General features: G+C 38.0%; 1 protein-coding gene across 1 annotated transcript; it reads right to left on the bottom strand.

The window, feature by feature from the left end:
- Nucleotides 1-3872: 3872 nt before the first annotated feature.
- Nucleotides 3873-9206, bottom strand: LOC131247621 (ABC transporter G family member 9-like). The gene is made up of 4 exons (XM_058250792.1): nt 9030-9206; nt 5261-6068; nt 4770-5089; nt 3873-4608 (listed from the first exon to the last, which is right to left on the bottom strand). Exons 1-4 carry the CDS (start codon nt 9129-9131, stop codon nt 3946-3948), a joined length of 1893 nt encoding a protein of 630 aa, XP_058106775.1. The 5' UTR covers nt 9132-9206; the 3' UTR covers nt 3873-3945.
- Nucleotides 9207-20961: the final 11755 nt, after the last annotated feature.

The following is a 20961-nucleotide window of genomic DNA, read 5'->3' on the forward strand; positions in this document are numbered from 1 at the left end:
AATACGCTTGACAGTGAAGATTGGGCCATTTTACACGTTAAGTGGGTTACACCCATACATTGACTTAAACCATCAACCATCTATTGATTTAGATTGTGTAGTTTTCCTTATGAGTGAAATACCTTGATTTTCACCCCTGGGTATCCTTCGTGGTTAGTCCCACCTACTTTACGGCTCGGATGTTGTATACAAGTAATGCATTAGCGAGAAACAAAAGCTTTCTGTGTACGTCCACATACATCACTGTCTTTGAACATCTCTCAAGGGTTATGACGCCGATGCGAACTCTGAGTCCTACATATGCATATGCAGGCACATTCCAAGATACTACAATATGTTCATTTTGTAACAATAAAAGAGGAATAGAGGCCACAAAATCTACTTCCCCTAATGTGGCCATCTCTGACAGTGGCATATGAACTAGTCGTTTTGGAGTAGGCTCTACGATTCAGTGATCCAAGTAGTTGATAGGGTGGGCCAGAATTTGGATGGGTCATTTGCTGAAAAATCTCCTAGATTGGAAGAATCATAACCTTTAAATAGGTAGTCACCGTTACGTGACAGTATACAACAAAACATGTGACATTTAATGAAGTAAAATGCCGAATGTTATATAGGTAAGTCCTGAGTATGAGTTATCTCAAAGGTATGGACTATCGAACCATGGGTCCCACTTGCACAAATAGAGAAATTAAAAGCTAAAATTCATGTTGATACAATCTACCATAGGAATATTCAGTTTCTTTGAATGGTTGTAATTAACTCAAGATTTAATGAGATAAGAAATATTAATTTCCTGTCCATTTCTAAATATTTAAATATTCGCTTTTTTTTTTTTTTAATCCAAAAAAGCAGCCAAGGCTGTGTGTATATTTCATCTGTTGAGAACTTTACAAATGAGGAAACCAAAGGATTTTGCCCCTGTTACAAAAAGGAAAGGAGGGCACAATGAAAGAAATATAAGAAAAGTACTATGAGAGAAAAGGCTATATTCAAATATTGGCATGCACATATCAATATTAACTAATTCCTACCTAGAATCAGAAATCAATAAGATAAGTTCGAATGAAATTTTGTTTGAAATCAAAACACATGCTAATGCTCCTACCCCACCTCTCTCTCTCTCTCTCTCTCTCTCTCTCTCTCTCTCTCTCTCTCTCTCTCTCTCTCTCTCTATCTCTATATATATATATATATATATATATATATATATATATATAAAAGCTATTAGCGGATATTAATTTGCTGAATTCAGGCCATTGGATATTGTTCACCGCAATCATTCAATGTCTCAATCAAATAGTTACATACTCCATTTATTCCAACTCTTGACATACGATTAAATCAGGAAAATCCAATCATCAGTTGAGCTACACGTGAATTTGGTGTTATTTGAGTGGTTGTTCATTGTTTTCTAGGGGTGTTGCCTACTAGATCGATGATCGGTTATCTAGATTTTTGCAGCAATTGGTGCACATTATAGCAGATTTAAAGTCATCCACACATAAAATCTCGGTACCGCAACTAATATCCCGGATGTGTTCCCTTGTAAAATAAAACAAAAGCCAACATCATATAACACAATATATATATATATATATATATATATATATATATATATATATATATATATATATATATATATATATATATATATATTCTTTTTCTCTTTGTTTTTTTATTCTCTCATTTAAGGTAGTATTAACTCAACATTTATTATTTATTATTATCATTTTTTGTATTATAAGAAATTATATTGTAGAAACTACAACTAGTTAATTTTATTAAGAATAACATGAATATATAAGAGATGTGGGAGATTTAACAGAGATCTGTAGAGATTTTAACAAATACACATCTTAACAATAAATAAATATAGGATTTTAGAAGATTACCTTAATATATTCTAACATCCTTTTAAAACTCAAGATGCTATAAAAGGAATATCTTGAGTTTGAAAGTTATCCAAAGTGGGCTCAGGCTTGGAGTGGCAACAGTGCAGAGATTTCGAGTTTGGGTACGATTGTAGTCGCAGACCAAGGTGTGACGAAGATAGGAAAAAAGACATGATGCTGCTTTGATGCTAAGCAATGACCCTGCTGTTGTTCGATGACCCTGCTGGTGCTATGGTTGTGCAGCAGTGTCGCTGCAATCATCTTGGGATGGAGACAATTAATGTAGCTGCTGATGGTGGGTGAGAGAAAGAGTATAGATTTTATGCTAGTGTTGTCCCATGTTAAATCACGAAAATTACATTATGTAAATTATAACTTGTTTATTTTGCTCAGAAAAATAAGAATTTAAAAAGAGGTGGGAGGTCCGTAAAAGATATGTAAATATCTTAATAGATACGTATCTTTATAAAAAAAGAAAATATGCTAGTTACAAGGGCCTCAAGAAAATATGCTAGATACGTATCTTTATAAAAAAGAAAATTACCATAATTTACCCTAACATTTTTCTTCTGCTTTAGTGGTGGGTTTTAGAAATTGGTCGGAACTAGTGACAAGGGCCTCAGACATCATTCTCAAGTGCTTGAATGAGGAAACCTAACATTCGGGGCATCTACAGGAACATATATTGATAACTCCATCAAGTGGGTCTCATTTGTTGATGACCTCACTAAAGCATTAGGCTCATCCTTGATAGAAAATAATTGATTAGATTTCCCTTCCATGTATATACATTTTGTATTTACTTTATTTTAATATATGAAGTCATTATTTTCATGTATAAAGTAATTCATGACTTCCATATATAGGACGTACATTTCTATAAAAGTCTTTTTTTACATTAAAGCAATATACAAAAAAATCATTGGAGAATTCTTCAATTCTTCCCAAGTTATTAGTCCTCTCACTGCGTGGGACACAATGTCATGGGAAAAGGATGGCTTAGAGAAACAAACACGGAACTCATTGCAAATGTATTGTATTATGAAATATGTATAGAACCCGTTATGATTGTGCATGGCTGATTATTGGACATCTAATGAGAAACAAAATGAAAATTAGTTAATATTGTGTGCTCTTTTTTAGATCCTCTAATAGAATGCCATGTACCAACAAATAGGACAATATTACAAAGTGAATTCATTTTTCTGTCACAACGAGTGCCAGTAAGATGCCACTATTATAGTTGATCAATGGAACAAGTTCATGCCATTGTTATGGAATATTGATGCTGGAGCATCTCCACATTAGGGTGGGGTGGCCCATGAGGTGGGGTATGTGAGATACAGAATGGCCACGGGGTAGGTTACGGGTAACCCATGGGGAGGTCTCAGTCGGTTTGCTTATGAGCGCATGGATAAATAGATATTTCAGTGCTTCCCTAATAGCTTTGGAGCTTTTGGTGTGTTGCCGGTGCTCACTGCATCAACTGGTACTAGTCTCCTTTTCAGTATTGGTGGATGATGTATGTGCATCTCCACACTAGGTTAGAGTTGTCCACAAAGTGGGGTATGTGAGATCCATAATGGCCATGGGTGGGTCCCACCGTGGGATGCATGGCAGCTTACAGGGAGGTGTCTATCAATTTCCTTGGGAGGGCATGGATAAAGGAATATTCCGGTGCTTCTCCAACAGCTCTGGAGTTTATGCAATAGTGAGGGCCATAGAACTTCTCTAAGATGAAGAAGCATATGACACTATTATATATTAATTTACACACTATCTGTTGGTTCTTAATTATGACAAGCGGGGCTTGTGTTTGGATAATTTAAATTGTTGTTTTATTGGGCCCCACTATCAACATGTGGTGTCCCATCATGGTAGAAGCTAACCAAGTGAAGAAAAAAAAAGAAAGAGAAAACACGGAGATATATGAAGGCAACTATGAAATTGAAGAATTAGTACATATGGTTTCTTCTCTATGCTCATTTTAAAACTCACCACCAAACCAGATGTTTTAGTATAGAGAGGCTAAGCGACTAGACTAGTGTGTTCATTTCTTAGAAGGCGTGACGCCAACCCTCATCAAGGCCAGATAAGCAATCAAGCGGTAGCCCACAAGCATTGCAAACATTGCCATGACTGAGATTTCTTTATGATCAAGCCCTACATGCTTAATCGATGGGAAATCTGCAACTGCACATGTTACATTAGGTCCGCATGGGTACATCTCATCCATACTGAATTGGGAACATAACAAGAGCTTGTACGTGTGATGGCTAAGGGAGATGTACTTTATCCATGCGATGAAGATTGGGACATGTTGCACATAGTATCCACCTGCAAGGACAAATGAGAGCATTATGACAGAGCCGAGTGTTGTTGCAGCCTTGAGCTTCATGACAATAGCCCCAATGGCGAGCCCAAGGCCTTGAGAGGATAAGACACTGAAGAGGAGCACGAAGAGGGTCTTAAAGTAGTTGGAAGCTGTGGGCCTCAACCCTCCCATCCAATACGTTATAGTAACAAAGACGGTTGGGAGTACAAGCTCCATAGGCATGTCCCCAGCCATCGTAGCCATGAAGTAAGATGAAAGCTTGTACATGCCTGAAGACCTCTCCTTCATCAGCATTGCACGCTCTTGAGGGAATGTAAAGATAGCTTGAAAGACGGGAAAGAAGCCCCAAAATCCAGAGTAGAAGAAAAGAAGCCCAGTCTGTAATGATACAATCAATTTTAAGTATGTTATCAATCAAAGCTAGCTGTTTAAAGAAGAAAAAAGATACCATAAAAACATATTACAATAGTAACCAAAATTTTATAAATAGAGCACTTTCGATAGAAAGGAAGTGGAATTAAGCAATTGAGGTTTCAAACCTGATCTTGTAAGTGAGCAATGGAGGATTGCCACCATAAGAGACCTGCGAGTAAAGCCACAACAATGACCTGAATGATCTTGGGGATGGAGAAGACCTCATGTCTCCTTTCTTTCACTCCCCTTTTTAGTAAAACTGTAAATTGTTGCCACCAATTTGTAGTCCATGGTCCTATTTTCTTATCATTCATGCTATCAATACTTTGATAGTTGATTCCTTTAACTTCCTTCTCCACCTTATCAGTGAGGTTTCCTTTATAGGCAGAAACTAAGGTTTGCTTCAATGACCCTCGATCCTCCCCTGTATCACCTGTAGATATACCTGCATACGAATGGATTATAGTTCAAGTTGAACTTGTAATAAGAGTTCAACTTGCAATTAGAGTTAATGAAAAATACATACAACCGGCCCTTTTGGGATCACACCACATAATAAGAAAGTAATTACAATAATCAGAAAATTAATAGACAAGGTTGTTATCTATCAACATACCATTTGCAAGATCAAGGAGGAAATCAGCAGGATTCATTGTAACTGATGGAGCATGACCAATACTCAAGAAATAATCCAAAGCTTCAGATCCCTTTCCGAAATAGATAAGGTTCCCTTCCGACAGAAGTAGAACCTTGTGAAACATATAAAATATCCTGCTAGAAGGCTGGTGTATGGTCATGACCACTGTCTTCCCATTTTCTGCCAGTTCCCACAACATCGACACAATTGTCTGAGCTGTGGTCGAGTCTAGACCCGAAGTAGGCTCGTCAAGGAAGAGAAGGGTAGGATTTATTAGTATCTCTTGTCCAATACTCACCCTCTTCCTCTCTCCTCCTGAAACTCCCCTCACGGTTTTTCCTCCTACAATGCTGTCCTTGCACCTTGTGAGGCCAAGCTGACTAATGACCAATCTAGCTACACCTTGTTTTTCTTCTTTACTAATTGTATTTGGAAGCCTCAAGAGTGCAGTGAAAACTAAGGTTTCAGTAACTGTAAGGTGTGGGTAGAGGATATCATCTTGGGTCACAAAACCTGTATCACGCTTCATGGCATTTGTAAAGGGCTTGCCATTGTATGTTATAGTGCCTGACAGTTTTCCACCAAGTCGGCCTCCTAAGGCAGTGAGGAGAGTCGTTTTGCCGCTGCCTGATGGTCCCAACATGGCAAGCATCTCCCCTGGGAACACTGCACCTGTGACGCCTTTCAAGATCATCTTCTCACTGTTGGCCTTTGATCTGCAGGGACCACAACACCTACTCAAAACCCCACTTTTCTCTATGTTGATCTTGTAGGCCACATCTTCGAACTGCACCAGCCACATATTTCAAAAGAATTACAAGTGAAAACAAATTATTAATTATTAAAGAAAATAGTGTGTACCGTTCAAAAAAGAAGGCATGCATGATGTGTCATCCAATTCTAAAAATAATCATAAACATAGTTATTTCTTTCTTTATTAATCAGTTATAAAGGATTTTGGAAGGGATATATCATTCTTTAGAAATAAAAGTAATGGAGAAAAACAATGAACCATCATGTAAAAAAAACAACAAAAAAGAACAAAAGAAAGAAGGGTTACATCTCACCATTGGTACGGCCGCACGGGTTCGGGCGTAAGGTTGCTAAAGGCGACCAACCTAGAGACATGGTACTAGCGTCGACAGTTGACCATTTCTTACTAGTTTTATCGGTTTATGTGTCATGTGAGTGTGGTGGTTATATATAGACTCACAAACTAAACACTCTATACTAATGGATCCAGGAGTTGACCGGACTGACTTTGCTTCCACTAAACCCTATGGGCCCATAGAAATCCACAATTAGGGTCCCACAAAACACTGTGGAAAGAATATAAGCCCATAACAAATGGATCTAACTTCAGCCATCAGGTTTGAAGGCTAATCCATATCGATGATGAAGGGCAAACACAACATTACCCTTGTCATCTCTACAACAACCCCTACCTCTACTTAACTCCGGATTCCCACTAAAGGGCTGTCCACATTCAACCTTTTTGCCTGGGAAACTTGGATTTCTATAATGGAGAAGGATTTCAGAGGCTGAAGCACTGACAAGCTCAAAGCTTTTTACTTGGGATTATATCTTTTAATGATGTAGAGAGGGTTGCGGACACTTTCATCTCCAAGATGAACCAAAGAAGACCCAATTGGAAGCGGAAGTCATCAAGACCGTTAGAACCTTAAAACAGGCATATCTCGCAAACCGGAATGAGTTACTCGACGTACCATATATGATTTTGGGGTAGGATGAGCTACTTAAGCCAACCATGACGTACCATATATGATTCTAGGGTAGGACGAGCTACTTAAGCCAACCATAACTCTTCATCCGTTGGGCTTAAATTAGGAAGATAACATGGTTAGTAGTAGTTATCCTTGAGGAAGACGGTGATCGACCTATCACTTTCATCCCTGCATCATTTAACCACAGTTTGATCTTTGCAATAACATGCCCCAAATGGATATTTCTTTGAGATAGTTTGCACTGAATTTTTACAACTTCTATATATATATTGTATGGAGTTGGTTGACAACTTCTATATATATATTGTATGGAGTTGCAACCATTGAGATTTCTTTGAGATAGTTTGCGCACGCATATGGGCCTATGCATATGCATAATGTTGCACTAATTTGACAGCCTTTGGTAAATGATGGTTTATAAACATATTTTTCTCCATTTTCCATCCAATGTGGGACAAAGTTTTACTTTTAAAAATTAGAAAAACAATGCAAAGTTTTTCTCCCTTATTATTATTCTTATTATTATTTTGAAATACCTACAACACTTTAGATGGGTGGACATGATCAATACATCACCCAGGCAATTGTTTTGTGGTGGCATTGTTGTACCATATTATGATTATTCTTCTCTACGTATCATCTCCCTCTTTACATTTGGAGAATTATTTGATACTCAGTATGATGATTAATTCAAAAGCAATAAAAAATTGTATCGATTATATCACCACGAAAAGCACAATAATCAATCAACTCTAGACATTCAATTGATGGCTTTCAAATCATTGGTTAGAAGTAAAATAAGGAGTGGTTTAAATTCAAAGGGTAAAATAAGATGATTACTATCAAATCCTCAATGTAAACTTTCTGTTATACTCCATATTCAAATTTTCAAACATTTTCATTAAAAAATCATTAGAAGAGAGAAAGACAGTGTCATCCAAACAATATAGATAAAATTTGTTTTTAGAAACTGTGTTCTCCTAACTGAATTCCCATCCCATGAAGCTTTCATAAATGAATTTCAGAGTTGTCATCCAAATAGGCCTTTATATAAACAACTAAAACTAATCCATCCATTATGTGGGTTCTACTCGCTAGACAAGTAATCTCGTTGCATCACCTTGGTAGAGAGACATTCAACACCTAATTGGAGGGCATAAGTTAATTTCTAATGAATCCCCTCCTTCCAGAGAAAAACAGGAGAAAGCCATGACGATGAAAAAAAGGAAAATTGATAGTTTTTTCGTTCACCGATATGGAAACCAAGGAGGAATTACAAAACAAGAACGTCTCAAGCGTACACCTACCATTTCCAAGCAGTTGATATGGGGCGACCGTGGTGCGTGCAGTGCATGGTATCCAACTATCCATCAAATTCGTTCCACCATGAAAATGGGGCTGAACCATCCATGAGTGCGCCAAACGACAGAAACAATGGACAATAACCCAAAAACTTCTTCATTAATGCCAAGCCGCATGATTTTTTGGGCATCCCATCTTAGGCAACTCTTCTGGTCGGGTTGGATGTCATGCAACCACCAACGTGGTCCCACATCAAGCCAGTTGCATGAGCCTTTCATGTACAACGAGTTGCGTGTGAGACGTCATCAGAGAGGTTTGCTTGTGCTGCTGCACGCAGAAACCTGGCTCATGTGTAGTCCAGCTGATCCATTTATCAGGTGGAAAACATGGTCTGGATGATATCATCTAAAATTCAGTCCGTTCAAGTATCATGTGGGACATACATGTATGAAACAAAAAGAAGGCATAAGAGATTTGCAAGTTTTCTATACCATTCGTAGATTGTATGCATGACCTAGCTGATGGTAAAACAAACTCATGAGGTTTTGGTCCAATGAGAATGATTTACACTGTAGGTTAGATCCTAGCTGATAAAGGGTTCGGATTTCGTATATAGAGAAGAAAGAACATGTGAGTGCGTAAGAAAGAGAGAAAAGGGACAACAGGCCGATAAGAGGCATGCTATTGTATTCATCTCATACCTTGAGAGTAACATGACGGTTGGTTTTTCCAAAGATGCTAAGAGCTTCTCCATTTTTAATTTGAGACTGAGAGTCGTTCAGCTCCACCTCCGCTGTCTCCATTGTTATTGCAAGGCCGTGGTGATGTTGGTGGTGTCCGAGGGAGAGGTATTTATCTACGCTGCTGCTACTATAAAAAGAGAGACTTCCATGCCATTTTAATTTCCATTTTTATCACTCATGCAATATATATATATATATATATATATATATATATATATATATATATATATATATATATATATATATATACTGAAAAAATAAAATAAAATTTAAAGGGGTTCTCTCTCTCTCTCTGAATCTGGTATTTTAACAGAAATGCTTGCCTACTATATATATATATATATATATATATATATATATATATATATATATATATATATATATATATACTGAAAATCCTCAAATTTAAAGGGGTTCTCTCTCTCTCTCTGAATCTGGTATTTTAACAGAAATGCTTGCCTACCTCGCTCTACGTACCTACCATCGAGGAAACGACTTAACGTGAATGAAATCCACACCGTTCATCAGGTTTACCACCCCTTGCATGGTGTGATATCATAGATAGGCTGATTCAGCAATCAGGTGGACCAGGAAAAAAACAAATTCTACCTAAAACCTCTAAAAATTCACGAATGAGTTTCGGAATACAGTGATGTTTTGGATTGTTCTTTCAATGATGTAAATTGGCATTTACATGCCACGGTGAGCCCTACACAGAAACTTATAGTGGGAGTTATACCGTACTGGCCTAACTGAATTTTGGATTATCATGATTTTTATGTTTAATGGTTATAATGAGACATCATACCAGATGGACGGGGTGGATCTTATGAAAGTTCCACCCACGTCGCTTTCGGTTTGCGAAAGTCACACCCACAGGTACCTAGTTCGAGGTATGGGAGTGCGATTCCATCCCCATGCCACACCAGATGGCTCTCACGTAACAGGTTTGGGTTCTTTAAAATAACCCAAGCCCAATAGATAAATATCTAACTTATCAGGTGGACCATCCCAAAATATTATACACAAGACATCTAAATTCACTTGGTGTGGCACACCTGAATTTTGGAATACTTGGTTTTTTGGGTTATTCTTTTGCACTGACGATGTACATCAGATGAATGGATCGAATGGCATATCAAAGCTGTGGTAGGCCCTACACAAAATTAATGGTGGGCATTCCATCCCAACTGTTTCCTGCATTGTGGGCTACATAAATTTTGGATTATCATGATTTTAAGGTTCAATTGCTAAAATGAAGTAGTGTACCAAATGGACGATGTGGATCTTATGAAAGTTCCCTCGTGTGACTCTGGATTTGGGAAAGTTACGCGGTTTGTAACAAGTGCTAAGGTGCTATCGCGGTTCCATCTCTTGTTGCGTTGGGGTGCATGCGTGCAAACCTCAACCTCAATCAGATGACCGGAATCCACTGCAACGCTCTTTTAACCCAGCGCCTAAAACGCCCTCTCTCTGCGGGATCCTCCATATATTATATGGAAAATCTACTCCGTCAATCAGGTTGTATCCTGGATTCTAAGTTCCGAAATTAACAATCATCTAGCTATACTGCCTAGGTGGGTCACACCACAGCGAAATGAGATATCATCCATAGGTTTGTGTGTGGGGCCACCAGGGGTGTATCGCTATCATCAAACCCGTTAATCAGATGTATCTCACAAGGATAAAATGAAAATACAGAATTTAGACTGATTCAAAGCTCAGAAACCTCACCGTTTGAACTTATGGGTTTTAAGAGTAATTTTATATTTTTCATTGCTTTCTACCACTGAGATATTTTGGTTCTGATCTTTTGTATTTTTTACGGTTCATAAAAGGCTTCTCACGTGATAGACGGTCTGGATTTACATATACAGTGTAGTGGACACCACAGCTAGGTAAACTGAACTCGCACTAGGGGGCATCTTTGGAGTCGCTGAAAGAAGCAGAGAAACAACATTTCCGGAAAAATCTCCTTCTCAGTTTGATTGTTTGTAACGATTTTTCGGAAATGCCGTTTCCGCTTTTGCCAAATTTCTTGGAAATCGAGCGGAACTACCGGATCACGTTGATCGCCTGAATTTTTTTTATTGATTTTCCTAACTACAATATTTGCTCGTTCGATCACTCTGAATTTTAAAGCATCCCTTCTCCCATAAGACCCATCATGTGAACGCTATAGATTATGAAAAAAATAAAATAAATTCATATCTAACCTCTACCATCGTAACATATCATGCAGCAATGCATGGTCATGTATTTTATGAAAGCTCAGATCCGTTCATCCAGCGAGACCCATCATGAAAAAGATTGCCCAAAAAAAAGAAGAAGAAGAAGAAGAAAAAAAAAGAGTCTGACTCAAGTCTCACGTAGGCCTCACCGAGTACATTTCAGATGTTTCGGGTGTAGTTTTAAAATTATTTCCCTAGTGTGGACCGTCTAATATTTGAATCAATTCTATTTTTGTTATTTGTGGCTGCCTCTGGGCTGGGGACGTTCGTTAGGATCGGCTCTCTCTCTCTCTCTCGTATGTATTGATTTTTATACTTTTTAATCATATTAGTGGAAACTTTTTGTTGCAACGGTCGCTTGTACGAATTTTTTAAGTATGCTGGTTGGTTTGACTTATTATTTTTAGGCTGTGTTGTTCAAATAGTAACGATAGATGGAAGGCTGACCTCTTCTTTTAAGGACGGAGGACATCTTTTCCCTTGTACTAAGGGGAGCCCTCACTATAGATTTTTGTTGGTAAAGTGCTAGTAGAAAGGAATATATATATATATATATATATATATATATATATATATATATAGAATTTACACAAAAATTACAATGGGCAGCTCATTAATCTAAGAGCTTAAAACTTAGAGCATGGATTTGTAACTTTGAAATAATTTTAGAAATATTTTAGTCAAAAGTGAAAACAATAGTTTAATACACCTCCACTTATGGCATTCAACCTTTGGAATTAATGTTTGATAAAATTGATTTTCAGTACTTATTTGTGACAGTTGATAAATTAAGTGATTTTCATTAAAATTCAGATTGTTTAATAAAGCCTACTTATTAAGGGCTTAAGTTAATGTTTATTGAAAATATATAAAGCCAACTAGATTTGGGCAAATGGTCTTCACTATAGATTTGCTCCCTATAGGTGAGGGGTTCGATTCCCCTCCTTGACTTTACCCAATATATATGTATTATACCTTCCGGTTCTTAATTGCATCCATACTGTTCAGAGTAATATTCTTACAGAGATGAACTTAAAACACAAATATTATCCTAATTTAAAACTTCTATTGCCTCACGAATATTTCAACTGTTCCTTCACTTAATGTGAATTTGATTGCTGAAAGTGATGTTTTATTTATTTTATTTTTAAAATATTTTTGACTAAAATATCTCTAAAATTATTTTAAAACTATAATTCAACACTCAACTTTTCAGTGCTTAAATAAAATTTCAAAGGTTATTTTTTAGTTTATCAAACCACACAAAGTGAGGGAGCTGAAAAAAGACATATTTTTAGTAAAAAAAAATTTAACTACTTAATAAGTTGGATTTGCCAAATGATTTAAATCAGTAAAAATTACTGAAAATATCAAATTTTAGAAATAATTTCTGAAAATAAAATTTATCAAATGGGTAGGCTGAAAAAAGAGTTTTCAAAAACAAAGGAAAGAAAGAAAAAAAAAAAAAGTAAGTGCCACTATAGAGATTCCTTCTCACGAGTATTGCTAGCTGCGCATGCGGATTCTTTCATATCCACAGTCAAGCACACGAGATAATGCGGAGCAGTCCCATTAGTTGGATATAAGCATGGATAGACCATTACACAATTCTCTCAAGTCAGAAGATCCTAGCCACCTGTCTGTGGCCTTTTCTGGTTGAATGGAGCTATTATTTTATTTCTCTTTTTAACTGGTATGCTATAAGTTGGAGGGTTATGATTGTCTTACCCATCAGATTTTTAGGTGGGGCCCGCAGACCATCTCTCTTAACAGTGAATCATGGCCCACTTGTAGAAATGAAATCGAAGTCCCTAACATACCATCCGGATCATGTCTTATGCATGAGATGGATTTTTGGAGTTTATGGGGTACCGTTGTTCTCAATATTTGATAGAATAAATTTAGTGAACGTACGTGCTGTGTGTAGGCCATCATGACAATTCAGGGTGGAGGATTTAATGGTGAGCAGTCTCATTCCCAACTGTTACTGTAGTGTGGTGGACGAATTGGGAGTTTCCCACACAGCGCTTGCAGAATAAGTTTATTCTAGAAACGTTTGTAAAGGAGCTGTCATGCAATCCAGCACCATATTATAATAGCAGGGTGTAGCTTTATACAAACCCTCTTCGATCCACACTTAACTTTATAAGGCCGATACAGATCAGTCGAGATCTGTCCACTAAGATTTACAATCATAACCCAAGCATTTAGTGAAACTGCTTTTGCTCAGGTAGGAGAATATTCCAATGTGGATTAATCATTCCCCAAGGTAACACTATCCTAACTTTTCAATTACCAGCCTGCCAACGGACCTTTCTCCTCTTGGTCGATTCAAGCTTAATGTAGATGAATCTTCTCTTAGGAGTCCCAAGTTTAGCTTTGGCGAAAAGAGAATGGTGGAGGAAAAAAATTCTACGAAGCTGGATGCTTCTTATTCTTTTCTTTTTTTCTTCATAAATTTTATTTGGTTTGATTAATTCAAATGGGGAAAACATCAATTTATGTACGCCTTCTCTCACCACCACAGTATCTCTGAGGTGCTAGTATATTTGGACAGGTTTCAAATATGAAAAGCAAAAGGTATTAGGGGCACTAAGGTGGAATAGTTGATGGCATGCGTGGAGGATCTAAAGGTCCTTGGGCATTATGGTATTGGTAGATATCAATCAAGCAAATTAATGCTCGACGCAACAGCGAGTCCCACGTGTACATGTACAGAGAAGGTAATTGTTGGAAATTTTTTTTCTTTTTAAAATTAAAGTAAAAATCAAGTTATTTTCTTTTCTTTTTTATCCTATAGAATTTTTTATCCTGTTTTTTTTTTTTTTTAAGCAGTGTTTTTATAAGTTCCATGTTGAATAAGGAATAGGATGAGATTTTTTTTTTTTATAATACATCCATTTCCTTTTAGTTTGTAGTGAAAATTAAGAGTACGTCTCAAGAGCAACTTTGCACGTGTGCACCGGTGTGGCCTGATGTCTTTGGCTCGAGCAATTTTTTTTCCTTTCTGTTCGGATCATGTCACGTGCGTGCATAAAATTGTCACACGTGTGCAAACATATCACTGTGTGTAAATTACACATGTGCCAACATGTTAATGCATATTAAAAGACATTCATTTTTCTATTTCAAACATACATAATAATTATCTCCATTCCCTATTTCTCTTGTTCTTATTTCTCTGTGTGCTAATTCCAAAGAGCAACTCAAGCTTCTGATGCTTGATCGTGTGTGCACATGATCCTAATCTTGATTATCCATCTTTAAAGATAGTTGTTGTATCCTAGAGATAGATCTGTTAAAACTCTTTGTGTACCAAGGCTTCTTTCTTATGGAGGCAAATCTGTCTTTAAAATAATGACAGTAATGTGCCTCAGCTCTCTAATTTATTTTCTCTTTATTCTATATTTCCAATTTTCTATTTTCGTCTGTAATTTAGAACAGCAGTGATAAGCTGGCAGATAACCTTGCCAAAAGTGGTTGCGCTGGGAATCTCACTTCTTTGTTTGACTTGATTTTGGTCATGCGCGCCCTTGGATGTACAAGAGAGTCTGTAGACAACCTAAGCATTTTTAAATTTTGGGTTTCCAAGAGCTAATCCTGGTTTATTAGCTTCTCATAGAGTTTTTTCTTTTTTCTTTTTTCCTGGCTTGCTGTTCCGGCGAAGTCTCTGGTTTCTGTTTTCGTAGGCCCTGAAATTCAGTAAGAGTTTTGTTGGGGCTGGTTTTACCTTTTAGGAAAAGGTGGGAGCAAACCACCTCTAATTTTATAAATATGGAGAAAACCTTTACAAATAGGATGGAAAGAGCCAAAAACAACTATGCTAAGTACACATCCCATCAATTACATAAAATAGAGGAAACATGAAACAGCCAAACACCCAAAAGAGGCCAGCTATCGCATCTGAATGTGCTCAATCCCAGCATTGTTCATAGCAAAATTCCCCTCACAGTTCATGGTGTGCTATTCTCTTTCTCAACAACTCACTTCTCCCACTGCTACTTCCCAAACGATCCAAACCATCCGCTTTTAGTTACTTTTCATATATGTATGAGTGATTTGATGATTCAAGCTAGAAAGCTAGTTTCTGATCTTGCTTGCAATATATATACCAAATCTTTCATAGTGTATCTCTTGGCTTAATCAATATACCTACAAATGGTGTTCTCCCATCTTATTTTATTTTAAAGGAAAAGAAAAAGAAACTAATGGACATTTAAAAGTCAATAGGCAAGCGTGGGTTCTTACTCATGCCTTGGTGGTAGCTCACAAGAGTTTCAACACGAGGTCTATTGTGGTGTGAATGCGTGGGTGTGTGTGAGTTGTGAGTGCCTGTGTAAAAAAAGAAAAAAACGTAGGCAAGGAACATCAAATTTATTAATTATTTTTCACCTATTTCCTGAAAATATCATTTCCAACAAGCGACTGTCCCCCTCCGGCCCGTAATACAACTCTATGGGGCTCAACATGATGTCTACGTGAAATACACTCCGTCCATCAGTATAGCTACTTTTTATTTATTTATTTCATACACATTCCAGCAAATAATAGGACTAAGCGCATCTTAATCATTCCGGACCCTACTTACACCGTCGAACTATTACCAATTTCAACACGATCCATTACAATTTTTACTCTTTCCTCCATGGCAGCTATTGCTTACATTGGCTGAAAACATGAGTGATCATTTTGAAATGAGTCGACGATACATAAGACCTAAATTTCAATCCACTGATACGGCATGCAGTGCCTTCACATTGCATAAGCAATCCATGTGGATGTTTTTTAAACCCATTTACTTACATAATCGCAAGCCGTCTAATATGACTCTTGTTGTGCAAATTAACGTGCAAACCATATTAGAGACTCTGCCATAGGTGCGATGAAAACCAAGAGCATTCTACCTCCTCGCCTCTCTCCCTTGGGTTGCCTCTCCATGACCTGTCACATTTAATCTTACCCAGTTCAACTTTGACCTTGACTACTTGGATATGGTGCTCTCAATGGGAGCTGGTTGGTTGAACTTTCGGTCTAGGCTCATCTTGGGCTTAAAATTCAAGCCTACTTATCAATTGGGCCAGCCTTGGACTGTGTACAGCAGCCCGTCAGTGTGGTCTGAGTCCAGCCTAAACTGGGCCCGTAAAAAAGCTAATTAACCGATATTAGTAATCAGCGACTTTGTTGGGCCCCACCATAATGTTTATTTGAAATTCACCCTGACCATGAGGTGTGTCACCCTATTCTAGACTCATCGACCACATATAACTACCATACACATGATTCAGGTGAACCACACTATTGAAAACAATATAGAGGGCAACGCTCAGCCTTCAAACTGTTTCAAATAAGAACAAAGGTTATAAGTCAGGTTTTAGTAGAAATAAATACCAAAACATCTTACCCATGCATCTGATGGACCCTATTGTAGATGGCATAGGCTAAAAATGTGGTCCTTATTCTCATCAGGTGGGCTATATATGTACAAAGACGTACAATTAATGGACGTTTCAAAAGAAATTTCCGACTTTCCACATTCCATATACGTGGTTGGTAAACTAAATCGGATGGTTAGGATAGTCTGATCTACATCTCTTTGTAATCGATTGTCTGCAAACCGCCTCTGTGTGAGTCTTACTGTAGACTTGGATGTATTAACGCATTACATTGCAGAGGGTGGTTTGTACATGCTTGGCCATTCCTAGACAAACGTTTACCTTTATGTAATATTCATGTCCAGGCCATTGCAGAGGGCAGAAGATGAACTAATTGTTATATATTATAAGTGCAAAGAACTGGAAAGATCTTACTTAAAAATCAGACAAAGGACGATTATTAATTGTTGGGTGTTTTTCTACTGTATCCGCAGGTCTTTCTTGTTGTCGTAACAAGAGTGTTGCTGAAAAGGATAAATCGCACCCAAGTCTCTATCTTTAGGACTAGTTCTGCACCACTCCACTGCTGATAAGCCCCCAAGATTAAATGGCACACTGTAGAGATGTGAGATTCTCGCTGCATCACTAGGGCTGCAGCTTGGGTCTGGGTCAACCCAAACCCAATTGACCCAACCCGAGTTCTGGCCGGGTTGAGTCAGGTTGCTAAGGTCCTTGGTTTGGTTGGAGTTGGAAAACACCAAAAATCGGATTGCAAGCAGGTTGAGCAAATGTAGGTTGGGTTAGGTCGGGTTGGAAACAATCACGTGTATTTGGGTAGGCTTGGGCCGGGTTGAGTACAGGGGCATCTGGGTCGGGTTTGGGTTGGGACAGTTGGAATTTGGGTCGAGTTGGGTCCTTTTGTGGTTGGTTCGGATACTGGCAGGTTGGATCTTCTTAAGGTCACGTTAGGTTACGGCCGGGTTGGGTCATGCCTGGGTTGGCTCTCAACCCAAGTTAACCTGCTCAAGTCGAATCCTTATGCACCATCAAATGGAACTAGGGAACTATGGTCCTATGTTTGCATAGTAAAGATTGGAGCAGATGTTTGAGAGAGAGAAGCTGGTACTTTCTCTTGTGGTAGAAGTTTGCTAGGATTGGTATATATAGCAGCGGAAAAAAAATTATTATACACATGGCAAGGGACAACACAAGCATTGCGCCTTGTTACTTATAATTATCTTTAAGTTCTAATTCAGCTTCCTAAATTAGATTTCCAACACTCCAGCCTCTATCAACTTGGGGCCATGCTCCATTCTCAGTGGGCCTTGAAATTGTAAATGCTTAGTATGTCTACAAAGCACATCGATGGATATCTTCGCAACATGTGTGCATGTGTGCTGCATCATCATCCGAAGATTAAATGTTGGCAGACTCAAAATTATTTAATTCTCCAGACCGCTGATCCGATGGGTTGCCACCATGTACTGTTGATGGCCCAAAACTGAGGCAGATCCATGTTGGAAATTATACAGATTAATGTATTTCTGTATAATGTGGAAACCGAAAATTGCTAATTAATCAGAAATCAGGACAGGCTGAAGCACGTCTGAAACGCTGTCCTTAAAGCTTTATTTGCCCCTACTCAAGTGAATAGAGTATGCTGATAGGTTACAGGCAAATATCTTCTAGGATACAACGAGCCTGGTGTGGGTCTGCGTTCAGCAAACACGAAGGCCGACCAAATGGAAATCAATTACACACTTTTTGGCAGTATTACAGTATAAAGGAAAAATCCTAAGAGAAGAAGAAAAGAAGAGAAAAAGTGGTTTCGACTTCTGCATAGGTCAGTTCAAATCTTCAGCCACTGGTTCGGTTGAATCGTCCTAGACCACACCGCTGGTCTGTTCTTCAAGCTAAGGTTTAAGCCTTGCTACGTTGCTGGAAATACTAGAATATATGAGTGGAGAGGGGTTGACTGTCTCAGTTCGTATGGGTTTGCTGGAGTGAGTTGAAATGGTTTGGAAACCCATTCAGGTCCTCCTTTTATAGGCTATGGTGGCTAGGGGGTTATGATCCAGAGACTTAAATTCCATTAAGCCATTTCTGGCTGTTAGAAAACTAGCCGTTTTATGGCCGTTTTCTAACTGTTGTGCATGAGCCATTAAGCTGCTGCATGCTGACTGTTGTGAGACAACAACTAGCCGTTTTCTAGCTATTGGGCTAGCCATGCAGCAGTTACAGCTGGACCCTACACTAATGGCTCAGGTGTTATAGTTTTTGCTGCAACAGCTCTTTTCAGTCCCTCTATTTATACTAAGAGATTTCTCTCCCAGTCCTTTAGTTTCTCTGCTAACCAGCCACCTGCCATTGCCACTTAGTCGCACCGCGACTCGCACATGTCTCTCTCCGGTTCGCTGAAGGTCGCGAATGAGCGACCCTCTGCGACATGATGCGGACGTGCGAAGTGCGCCACTAGCGCCTCTACAGCCACACTGCCTCACATGCCCATGCCCTCGCACCGAGCCCGAGACCGAGACCGAGCCCATGCCTATGCCCGTGCCCAAGCCCGAGCGCGAATGCGAGCGCTCGCGCGGGTGTTCTAGTGCTATGCACTGGAACACGTAAGGTCCATAGTCCACGGACTAGGTAGGTAAATATTATAATACTCCACATCCTTCATATAAACCACAAATTTTTCTCTTATCTTTTCCATGTGGGACTATTCCCAAAAATCCACAAAAAAGTATTTTTTCAAAACAACTTTTATATATTATATATTATTTTATTATTGAAATATATTTTATTAAAATCAATATTTTTACAACAATCATCCACTTGATTTTATAAAAATATTTTATCGGTTAAACAATACTGCCAGAATAATTTGCTTATATGTATAAAGAAAGATATCTTTCGATTTTAATCTTTCTTTAATGTAAGTATCTCAAAACTCTGTCGAAATGACTGGTAGCCGCAGCTTTGAACCAGTTATTCTTAGATAACAGAATTGAAAATACCACACACATATTCACTATGTGTTTGTTAGAGTTCCCACAATCTTGCTCAGCACAATTAATGACCATGTGATTATCCTAATTCGTGAACGATCCCGAGAGAAAACTTCTAACTCTCATGAGAGATGGCACCATCTTTACGTTTATATAGGTGAAATCATTCCAGTGTCTCCGTTACTATAAGATACTTGTCCTTATAGATTGAATTTCATTAAGAGTTCTAAGACTCAACCCTCTATCGTAACGCTCAACACTTATCTATTATGGATGATGTTTTATAATTTAGTGGTAAAAACTTTCCACATATCAGTGATTTATTCTTACCCATTAAATCCAAAATTAGAGATTTTTTGACTTTATGTTGGGTTACCATCACTGGTGGAATTTTGGTTGAAGAGTTTCAACCCCATCCCTCTAGATGTAGCCTTTACTACTTCTCTCGGTAGAGATTTAGTGAAAAGATCTGCCAGGTTATTGCTTGATTTCACATAAGAAATAGCAATGATTCCATTTCAAATCAATTGTCTGACATAATTATGTCGAAGACTAATATGTCTAGACTTACCATTATAAGTGCCGCTATAGGCTCTAGCTAATGTGGCTTCACTATTACAATGTAGTGACACAGTCGATATAGGCTTTACACAGAAAGGAATTTCTAATAGAAGATCCCTTAGCCACTCAACCTCTTTGCTTGTTGCAGCCAGGGCTATAAATTCAGACTCCATAGTCGAATGTGTTATGCAAGTCTGTTTCTTGGATCCCCAAGATACAGTTGCACCTCCTAGGGTGAATACCTGCCCTGTAGTAGACTTGTTGTCCTCTGCACTTAATATCTAGCTCGCATCGGTATATCTTTTCAATACGGCAGGAAACTCTGAAAAAAATAGTCCTAAGTCTTTGGTTGCTTTCAAGTAACCAAGGACTCTACTTATTGCATTCCAGTGTTCAGTACTGGGGTTACTAGTAAACGTACTAAGTTTACTTACAACATATGCGATATCAGGTCTAGTGCATTGTATAACATACATAAGACTCCCTATAGCACTCACATATTCTAATTGTGCAACTGTTCTTCCAGTATTTTCTTTTAGCTTAATACTTGGATCAAATGAGGTTTTTGCTTCTTTTATATTTAGATGGTTAAACTTGTTTAATATCTTCTCAATATAATGAGATTGACACAAAGCATAACCCCCACAATATTTTTTAACTTTGATACCAAGAATGGTATCAACTTGTCCAAGATCCTTTATTTTAAATACAGAAGATA

The sequence above is a fragment of the Magnolia sinica genome, chromosome 1 (genome assembly GCF_029962835.1).
Source record: "Magnolia sinica isolate HGM2019 chromosome 1, MsV1, whole genome shotgun sequence".
NCBI classification, from domain to species: Eukaryota; Viridiplantae; Streptophyta; class Magnoliopsida; order Magnoliales; family Magnoliaceae; genus Magnolia; species Magnolia sinica.

Excerpts from the sequence above, each read along its gene's own strand:
- LOC131247621 (XM_058250792.1), bottom strand. The coding sequence starts at position 9,131 with ATGGAGACAGCGGAGGTGGAGCTGAACGACTCTCAGTCTCAAATTAAA. Across the intron at positions 5,090-5,260 it reads CCTCCTTGATCTTGCAAATG|GTATATCTACAGGTGATACA; the intron begins GTATGTTGATAG and ends ATTCGTATGCAG. Across the intron at positions 4,609-4,769 it reads TTGCTCACTTACAAGATCAG|ACTGGGCTTCTTTTCTTCTA; the intron begins GTTTGAAACCTC and ends GTATCATTACAG.